Source organism: Cryptomeria japonica, chromosome 1 (genome assembly GCF_030272615.1).
Source record: "Cryptomeria japonica chromosome 1, Sugi_1.0, whole genome shotgun sequence".
Classification (NCBI taxonomy): Eukaryota; Viridiplantae; Streptophyta; class Pinopsida; order Cupressales; family Cupressaceae; genus Cryptomeria; species Cryptomeria japonica.
The window spans coordinates 428,256,189-428,266,996 of record NC_081405.1 but is presented as its reverse complement, the minus strand read 5'-3'; the positions used below and the strand labels follow the sequence as shown (position 1 = coordinate 428,266,996).

The 10,808-nt window shown below is 37.0% G+C and overlaps 1 protein-coding gene across 3 annotated transcripts in view; it reads left to right on the top strand.

Annotated features, from left to right (window-relative positions):
• The first annotated feature begins 9,717 nt into the window (after positions 1-9,717).
• Positions 9,718-10,808, top strand: part of LOC131065063 (nuclear pore complex protein NUP85) — a 169,476-nt gene continuing 168,385 nt past the window's right edge. For all 3 annotated transcript variants that reach the window (XM_057999480.2, XM_057999472.2, XM_057999467.2), the window contains exon 1: positions 9,718-10,366. In XM_057999480.2, the coding sequence (XP_057855463.2) occupies positions 9,990-10,366 (377 nt within the window). In that variant the 5' untranslated portion in view covers positions 9,718-9,989. The remainder of the gene's footprint in view (positions 10,367-10,808) is intronic.

Genomic DNA, 10,808 nt, shown 5'->3' with positions numbered 1-10,808 from the left:
AATGGCCCTTCTCTGGGGGCTGAAAATGGCTAACAACATAGGAATAAAGCATCTGGAAATCGAAGGAGACTCTCGAGTTATTATCGACTCTATCAAAGGGAATGCTTCAGCTGGATGGAGAGTGGAACCCATTACGAGGGATATCAGGCACTTGCTGGTCAAAATGGAGGACTTCACCATAGACCACATCTTCAGAGAAGGAAATAGAGCGACGGATTCCATGGCGGCTAAAGGAAGGCTGCAGATGGGCTTACGATGGTGGAGGAACCCCAATCTGCTACCAATCACTGTTAAGGAAATCCTAGATAAGGAAAAGGCCTTGTGCTAGGAAAGGAATATCCCTTTCACCCAATGATGAAGGAAAATGTGTTAATTTTTTCAAATTGGCACAGAGATCTCGCCAATTTATACCACAGATGGACATGTAGTAGAGGTATGCGGAGTCATCACTACCACAAAGGAAAAATTTATAAAGAAAGGACTGACATCGGGAATGATTACCATTCATTTATGACTCGGATGGTGCCAATTGGCAATGGCAAAGGCGGCGCTGGGGAGCTGTCAACTCACATTGGCCCAAGTAAAGGCTCACACGCTTCGAGTAGATCTCCAGCCAGTGATATCTATGAGACCTTAAAGGATAATAATCACTATGATTATTATGACCGTTTAACCCAAGTCTGGCACATTTTCCCTAACCATTTCGTCTTGAGTTTGCTTCGACTCTACATTCTGGCTTTCTATCATTTTCAAACAGAGAAGCTGGAGGATTCTAAAATGGGGGGGGGGGGGGGGGACAGGCTCAGATTGGAACCCAACAAAGTTGAGGAGTTCAAAGCCAAACCAGCGGCCTGGTTCATGTGCATCGAAGGAGGCATTGACAAATTCATGGAGAACATGAAGGGCAACGACAAGAGACTCTCTAAACAATTCATGTCCTCCTGGGAGGACAAAAGGGTGACTGTGGGGGGAATCTCCTTCTAAATAAACGAAGAGGTCATAGCCCAGGCTACTGGCCTCTCAATGGAGGGCAGGAAATGGAAAAAATAGAGCCGCATTGTGGACTCTACCAACCTTAACCAGTTTTTCCGCCATGACGAGAACCCTGTCAAGAGGGCTGGAGGATTTAACAGAGAGGAACTCCCGCACCCTTGGGACAAAGTCTGCTACATAGTGATGAAGTATTTTACGCTTGAAGGCAGGTATAGCATTTTCTACTACTACCACCTCCCCTTCCTGAACCATTTGAGGAACAAAGACCTCATTTCCATTCCGTTCTTTCTATTGCACTCCATGGATGCTAACGTTAAAGATATAGCTGATGCCAAAAAGAAAGGAAAAGACTTTCCTATCATGCACCAGGGCCTTATGCTCTGCCTTTTCAACTTCCACCTCACCCTCTGCCCACCCCGTTCCATTTCTGTGCAGAATGTCGGCTCCTCGACCCAACCTTTGGCCATTAATGATTCAAGCCCCTGTTGCACGGAACTTGGCTCCTCTAGCAAGAAAACCAAGAATCACTCCTCGGAGGAAGTCAGAACCCCTAAAAAAGTTAAAATCCAAGAAATTGATTCGGACCTGGACTTTACCGAAGACGCCAACACGCCTCGCTGCTCTAGTAGATTGGCCTCTAAACCCTCTGATAAATCCCTAAGAGACCCCTCCTCCCCGCACGACACGGGCAACTCCATTCCGACTGATAAACCCCCCCAGGCCCAACACAAACATTCCCCCCTTTCTGTGAGCTCAACCCATGTTTCCGAAAGCCCGACCGCCTCTATGAGTCCGAAACCAGCCAATTTCCCTTCCCCGACCTTCAGGATTGAGAAAATGCTGGTTGTTAAAGAGGCCAGTAGTGTGAAGGAAGAATATCCCAGCCTGGCAAAGCTCGGGAAAAAGATAGAAGCCCTCTCTGACAACCTGCAGGTGATTACCAACAGACTGGAGGCGACGGAGTCCAAGATGCACGATGTGTCTAAATTCGCTCTGAATGTCATGAGATTCTCGGCTACTACTCTGTGCCTTTTGCAGGATAGCGCGAACAAAGGTAAAGGCAAGGAGGATGAGGACTTTAAAGGCCTGTTCAAGTTCCTGACTAAGGAATGGGCTAAGAAGCTGCTCCCTAAGAAGAGTTGTGGGAAAAAGAATTAATTTTTTGCATGTGGAGAAATTTTTTGTCTATGCGGTGCAGTAGGCTGGATAGGTCTAGTTTTGGCTTATGTTTATATTTTAATGCTCATAGCCTTGCGTGGCACTAGAAGTATACTCTGACTGGTAGTATTTTATTGCTGATAAACTCTCGTAAGATGGTTTTTATTTTTGATAGAGGTAAAAGGTTGCTTCTATGCTGATTGTTTGCGGATAATGGTCCTTCCATTGTTCTCTTAATTGTACCCATGGGTTAGCCCCCTCGTTTTTGGCTACTTTTATTATCAAAAACAAATTGACTTGTTGAACCCACTACCAACTCACATACTTATCTGAATTATTTTACTTGCAAGTTTAGTAGGAATAAAGTAAATTTGTTATCATCCTTTAAAATTTTAAGGAAAAACTCTTAAATGGAGTTGATTAAAGACTCAATCCATTGTATCCTAATTTTAAATTGGTATTTGAGACAAATATTCAAATGCATCACGACACTACAATAAGAACTGTAAAAGTTTATTAAATTAAAAGTTTAATAATCTTAAATATATACTTAAATAATCATTAAATATTATATAACTATATTATATTTAACTTATTAATTAATAATAGATAATATTTACATTCTATTTAATATTATATAATAATTTATAAATCATTTAAATGCTATTTAATAACTATTAAAATAATATTTTTATATAATTATATCATTTAAAATTATTAATCAATAATAAATATTATGTAAACTCTATTTAATATTATAAAATAAATCATAAATTAACTTATCATTATCTTGTAATTATTTATTTATTAACTTAATATTATTTTATAATTATAAAAATAATATTTATTTTACTTGATAATTAAATTCGTAAGTAATGTTATATAATAGAATAATTCAGGTTAAATTAAGCTTGATATGGTTGTCAAATCAAAGCTAATGTTTATTCATTTGAGAATGTGACTATCAACACACAAAAGTCATTAGAAAGGTGCAAGGTTATATAGGCCTTATGAGGACTAGATTTCATAATGTATTAATGTTCAAGAACATATAATCAAAAAAGTATATACATAGTCATAAGGTTCTATACGAAACTAAAACAAAGCAAGTATGGGTATAAGGGAAATAATGGTATGGTCTAATTTAAGACTCCTAAATATGAGAAACAAGTACAAATAAGAGAAGCGAGTGTTACCTAATTTCGCTTACAGTTTAATCGGGTAGAGTTGGAATAGCGTGAGCAACTAAAGGTGAAAGGTATACATTGTTTTTTGTTAAGTGTTCTTTACTAAAAAAGGAGGAAAATGCTCTCAAAAGAGTTATAGATAAATTAAAGTATTTACAATAAAGATGAATAATACAACATTGCACATTTCAAAGGAAAACTGTTTTCTTTATTCATTAATGATAAAATGTCCCACACAAGTCATGGGAATGATTACTCTAATGCATTACAAAGAGAAAACAATGCATATGAGAATGAAGCATAAGAAAAGAAGAGGGATCCGTCATTGCCTGGAATGACGAATCCCATAGTCGAATTCTGTATCTTCGGTTCTAGTTGCTTCACCATCCAAAAATACCTGCAAGGAGAAGGGAGAGATTGTGTTAGAGCTCACGACTCTAGATCTTTACTTACACATCATCAATTGATGCACAATTCACTCTCATTATACATCAGATTAGCTATACGTTCATTACATGAATCCGACAATGAAAAGCAGAGAAATCATCATCAATATCCATTAGAATTCGAACTTCATAGTTTCATCTGACATGTTTGTTTACTGTGCAGGTATCGGTTTGATGATCATCACATAAATACTTTATAAGTTCACACTGATATTATAAGTTATAACATGTGAAGTAAAATGAGGCTCCCGCAAGGATTGAGCCCAACATGCTATCATTTTTTTCTGTTTTAACAGAGGTAAGTGTGCATCATCCATAAAATGGTAGTCCAATCAATCAACTATATATCACCTAGGACAGTGAGTTTGTTAGTCTCTATTACAAACAATACATAATTGCTCAACGAGATTATAGTGATATGGATAATGCAGTGATATATATGATGCAGTGATATATATGATGCAATGATGTGGATGATGCAGTGAAAAGAAAAGAAAGTAAACATCATCAACATCTTCCATTCACAAGGCACCAAAATCTTTGAAGATTACAGTTTATCAATGAAGGCTATTACCATAATAACAGATAAAAAGATAGTGATCATAAAAAGATTAGCTCTAGAATATCTTTGAGACAAAGAGCATCCAATAGAACCACACTGGCATGAGAAAGACCAAATAGTGATATTCGCAAATGACAGTGGTACTCCAGCATGACAATCATGAGAATGGGAAAATACATGAATGACATCTAACATAGAAGTAGTGTTCAAATCCTCAAAGAGTTTATTGAAATAAATATTTCTATATCGAGGGCATAAAGATGATTGCAACCATGAAATAGTAAAATGACAATGAAAACATATACAGAGCCAAGGAATAGTAATGAGAGATATAGGTGCAACAGAGATTTAGATACGAAGACCATAATCTAAGCAGAGGTAAAGACATATCATGCATCTTCAAAGGAAGTAGTATCAAGAAGCATCACAAGCCTAAAAGTTATCATAAAAACATGACAGGGGTAAAAGTTTTTTCATTCCTCAATAGGGTTAATCAAAAAAACACTATTGTATTAATGATGACAGTGATTAGTTCAAAGGTAAGGAAGTTTTCATGATGTTGAAGACAGACCCTTGAGATAGTGCATCAATGAAGGAAATAGTCTCAATCACAATGAACATTCATAGAAATGACATCGATCAATGCATTCAAGGACAACAACATGCAAAGATATTTGTCAGGATTTTTATATGTGAAGAGAGGTATCTTAGAGCAACAAATATAAAGCATCAAGACACATAATAAGACTCATGCCATAGTGAAAAGGATTTAGTTCTCATCCCCAGAGCAATAGAAACAATGTTTTTGCAATGATGATATGGGATTGCTATCATCCAAAGTTACAGTCAATCAGTAACACTATGGTCTTAAACATGGAAACAATGTAAAGATCAAAGTAGGAGCAATGAAATTGGCATAAAAAATGCATGCTAAGGTTAGGGTCTATGGTGGTTGATCAATAGAAACCATTAATGATAGTATAAAACATTGTGAAGTTCAAGTATGGTAATAAAGAGAAGTCCTTAAGTAAAGAGCATCATTGCAAAGCACAAAGCAACAATGATCATGAGCATCATGCAGAGAACACATCACAATCATAGTCTTATGGGACAAGTGTGATAAAATCAAATAAATGACATCGAAAGAGATTTTTCAATCATGCATCGATGGTACCAGTCCATGAAGAATCACCATTAGATCAATATAATAATAGAGAACATTGACCAAGTCAATAGATTATGATTAACAATGGTGCCACAAGAGGAAGTATTGTCAAGAGCAATAGGGCAGTCCTATAAATACCCTCTTGAAACAAGTCATGACTCATTAAGACATTGGAGGCCATGGTTCCAACCTCTCACAATGATAGTAAAAGTTCAAGATAAAGTGATAGAAGCAAGAATTCTAAGAAAGGAAGTGTTGTCCTCAAGGTATGAGGCAATCATTTAAAGTAGGAAAGATAGTTTCTACCAAGGATGATGTACAGTTTTGACAAATATAAATCAAACATCAAAAGAATTCCAAGGATTTGTCACAATCTAATTCAAGGTAACAAAGTTGCAGGGTTATTATAGTTGCATTAAAATAAATCCTCAGGTCAAGGAGCTCGTAGCCCTGTTACAGTGCATTCAAGAAGATAACGATGAATGCCAGAAGAAACCTCTAAGTACAGTGATTAAATACTAGGTTTATGTAAGCTTTTGATCAATTTAAGAAGTTCACAGTCATGATGGAGTCACAAAGCCAAATAGAGACAATATTCTTGAAGGTTTGCAGACCCAGTTCAGTATGAACCGAAACACTGCAACTTTGAGACAACATGATGACATGATATAAGAAAGGGTTTCTATTTAGACAGTAAGATCGCCATCAAAGTAATCCCAACAGCCCATTCAGAGCAGTTAGTTGAAGCAAAAAGGTCTAAAAATCCTATAACAGTTAGTGTTACTGCCATAACAATTGACAAGAAGAAGAGTGTTCTAAAGTCATGAGAAAAGATAGCACAAGAAAAACAAGCCATTCATTACCTTGTTATGGGGAGTTTGGTAGATTCAGTGCAAAAGGAAAAGTTTAAGATACAATCATCATAGCCAATAGGACTGCAAAATCGTGCTCAAGTATAATCACCCATGAAGTGCACAGGCAGTAACAATCATATTGTTCATGGTTGCAGATAAAAACAGAATTTGAAGTAACCTTCTCACTCGCAGTGAAATAAACTTACCAAGCTTAGCAACAATTTGCACAAGCTTTGCAAATTGTTTCCAGGAAACTCCACAATAGAAAACCCTCATGGCAGCACCAAGAGATTTCAATGCATCAAAATGAAAAGCATCGAATACAAACGAATTGCCTTATTTGCTTTAGGGTTTTTATTTACCCTAGGTGTTCGAGCAACTTGGACCTTTTTTTAACCTCTTTATTTTTAATTTATCTCCTTTGATTAATTCCTCATGTGGTGCTATGAATTGCATCAAACTCTCTTAAATGTAAATATGTTAAGTATTCTTATAAATCACTTAAACATTTATTCATGCAATGTAATAATGCTTTTGCTTTAGGAATGGGTCAAGAGGTTATAGTTGGAAAAATTTATGAGATGGAGAGTATATAGGGAGGTTTGAACAAGTTGTTCAACATGTGGAGAGTATATAGGGGTTTTTTTGGAGTTAATTTAGGGAGATTAATGCATGTTTGAAAGCCTTTATGATGGAACTGGTCAAGATTAACTTTTTCTTCATTTTGTAGTCGTTTAGTGGGCTCAAAAATAGGGATTTTGGTTGCATTCGACCAAGGTGGTTGTAATTGCTTGGAAAAAGCATAAGTATGGTCTTAACTTCATTTTTTGCAGTTAGTTCTTACTATTTTCACTTCATGCAACTTGTAATTTTGAGAGTTCTTTTTGTAGAAGGCAAGAGTTTGTAACTCATTTTTAGAAAGTTATACAACATTGTACACCTTTTCAGAGCAATAAAGTTAGTGATGCCTTCTTACAATTTAGTATATTGTGTGTTAAATGGTTGATGTAGTTTCTTGTGAAGTGTGTTTTCTTCCTTGTTGTTGTGTTTCATTAAGTGATACCTTTATGCAGAAATCCATATATGTTGCAGGTTATAAGTTGTCGCCGATTAAAGTAGTCTCTAGTCGTGAAAAATATGTTTTACTACTAGGATTGAGGTAACCACAACCTTCTTATAAAGTGTTGATGCAATAGTATGTAAGTGTCTGAGTTGTGCATGGATAAGCTTTGTTGCTAATCAAACAGTGTGTTAAAGATGCTATGGAAGTCTCAAGAATCATTTTGGTGCATCACCTTAGGGATTAGCTTTTAGTTTCATGTTCTCCTTCTTACCCTTTCCTCTGCAAAGGTTAGTTTAGATGAAGTATCAAGAGGAAGCCGACCTTCTCTGGAGGTTTGTTCTCACTGCAAGTTACCCACAACTTGAAAATGTTCTCATGTATCACTAGACTGCTGAGTTTACTCAATAGGGTGCAAATCTAGCTGATAACAGTGAGAAAGAAGATACAATAGATCAATTGCAATGGAGTCAAACTAATAAATATTTTCTAACTTCATACATATTCAATGAAAAGTGTCTTATGTATTTTCCAAGTACAAGGGGATAAGGGAACTAAAGAATAGTGCATATGTGACAAAAAACTAAAATAAGGTTATACATGTCAATTACAATTCAATATTTTGTTAATACTATATTACTATCGATCCAAATATTTATCAAAGGTATAGCCACGATACTAGGTTTCAACCTATGTCAGCATATTCATTGATGTGTTAGTTATGAATTTGTCCGCACATCTCAACATGTATATACTCATATACTTGCAAGATTTGAATGTCATACCTCTATCTCCCTATCTCTCACTACCTCTCTCCCTATCCTTTCCGTTCCTCTATATCTTTCTCTATATACATCACTCGCACTCTCCCTCTCTATTTATTGAGCTAAATCGCGCCCCCCCCTCTCTCCATATGTTTATCTACCTCCATCTCCCTCTTTCTCTACTCCTATTCCTTATCTATCTCTTCATCTCTACCTCTCCCCTTCTCTTCCCATATATAAATATACTTTCTCCTCTTCCCATATATCTCTATCTCTCCCTCTTTCTTTCTCCCTCTCTCTATATCCCCCTAATTCTCCCCCTCTCCCCCTCTCTATTTGTTTATCTCTACTTCTCTCTATTTGTTTGTTTATTTGCCTCTTTGTCCCTCTCCCCCACCCCCTTTCTCTATATCTCCCCATATCTTTGTTACTCTATCATCCCCTCTATCTCTTCCTCTTTCTCTATCTCCCCCTTCCCTTCCCCCTCTCTTTACCTCCCTTTTCCTCTCTATCTTTTTATCTATCTCCCTCTTCATATCCCACTCTACCTCCATCTTCCCCTTTCCCCATATATATTCAGACAATATTTATCTCCCTCTATCCATCCAACTCCCTCCTTTTATCTCTTCCTCGACCTCTCTCTCTATATTTTTGTATCTCTATCTCTAGCCTTCCATATTTCTTCTTTCATCTCTCCCTCTATCTCTATCTCATCATTTCTTCATCTCTCTTCACCCCTATATCTCTCCCTTTATCTACCCTTATTGAGATCAATTTCTATTTCTATCTTTCTATCTCCCTCTCTCATTCTCTCTCCTCCTGCGCCCCCCCCCCCCCCCCCTCTCTCTCTCTCTCTCTCTCTTGCAAACATATCATGAACTTGTTGGTAATGCAACCTAATTATCTTTCTAATTCAAAGGTTTTTTTTCAATTGTGTTTAGATTCTTCTAAGTGGATGTATAGTTGAATTGAAGCTATAACTTCTCCATTAAAACCTTTGTTTCATAAACAAAATCATTTTCTAAATAACCTACTAATCGACCTCATGTACTACACAAATATATGCAAAAAAATTGACTAGATTTTTTCCTCGTTGACCTCCCCATGTCTTCGGCGTACCCATTACACACCAAGGTGCAATTACTAGTTAAGGGCAAGTCCCCATGTTGTTGCTTAGCTTATTTTGGCTAGTAGCAACTGCTCAACTTTTTGAGGAGCAATTTGTGGAGCAAATGGCCCCATGTATAGTAAAATAGTTGCTTATATTAATGCAATCCTCTTAAATCATTTTGTAAATAAAATTATTAGTAATATTTCTTACAAATAAATTTTATAAGTAAAATTGTAGGCAAATAAAAAAGAGGAAAATAAATAGTGAAGCCACATGCCATTTTTTTTTATAAAGAACTGCTGCTTATTTCTGGCCCTCTTTTTTTCAAAGCTTATTTTCAATTTTAAACAACAAATAAAAAAAATCGATTTTATGCTGCAAAGTAGAATTTTACATAAGAACACTGAGCTGCTCTCTTGGGTTAAGTGCAAAACTCTCAAATCAAGGAATTTCTTTGCTAAATGTTTCAGGATGTTCATCGTATTTAAAAAAAAAATAGAATCCGAAAAACAATACTTTAGTTAGTGCCTAATGCAACCTTGGAAATGGTGGCGGGTACTTCGTAAAATTGTGACTTTAAATTACAGGTATTCTCGAATGTATGTATGAACTTGCAGGGCCTGGGAGCATAGTTTCAGTAGCGATTGAACAGCACGATTGAGGGCGAACGAGAGCGAGAGATAATAAGGATGCCCGGGCGTCCATTAGATGCACTAGTTCCCAGTGGAGGGCAAGGGCAAGGGCAGTGTGCAGTGTACAGCGTGCAGCATGGCCTCCTCACTCATCCTCCTAGCCGAATATCCATCTCTGTGCGCTGGGCCAGAGGAAACTGCCTTCGCATTGCCTTCTTTAACAAGCTCCCTCCTTGTGAAGAAGAAGACGAAGCTTCAGAGATGATTTCCCAACAAGCTACATCTGGGAAGGTATTGGAACTCAGACTCGGTTCTGCTGAGGTTGACGATGCGGAAAAGCGCAGACTTTCATACGCGTCTGCTCCTGCATTCGCATTACTTCAGAGTCACAAGCAGCTCATGATGACATCCAAAGACCTCATCTCTCTTGACTGGTAATGCCAATTTTCTTTATGTTTCTCCATTCAATTTTCTTTTCATCTATTTGCATTTGAACTTGAAATCCAATTAGGTAGAGAAAACCTATTGGGATCGAGCTGATTCCTCTCGCAATCAGGTGTGGTTTTTGGATGGCCTCTGGCAAGAGGTGTATATCCCTTGAGCAGAATTTCTTATAGCAGGAGAGCACTTGAGCCTTGAGCCTCGTCTACTTAAGATGGGGATATTCCGTCGGTCCATTGATTCCTTCTATATTTCTCTCGAAGATTTGTCGCATGCTAAAAGATCTAGCCAGCCTAATCCATGTTTACAGTGCAACATTTTTGTTATTTTATAAAATAGATACTATTGAAATGAATGCCTTAACATATAACTCTGCCTACGAGACAAATTCTCAAAAATACCAACCCTTTCCTATAAAACAAGTCTCAATTGATC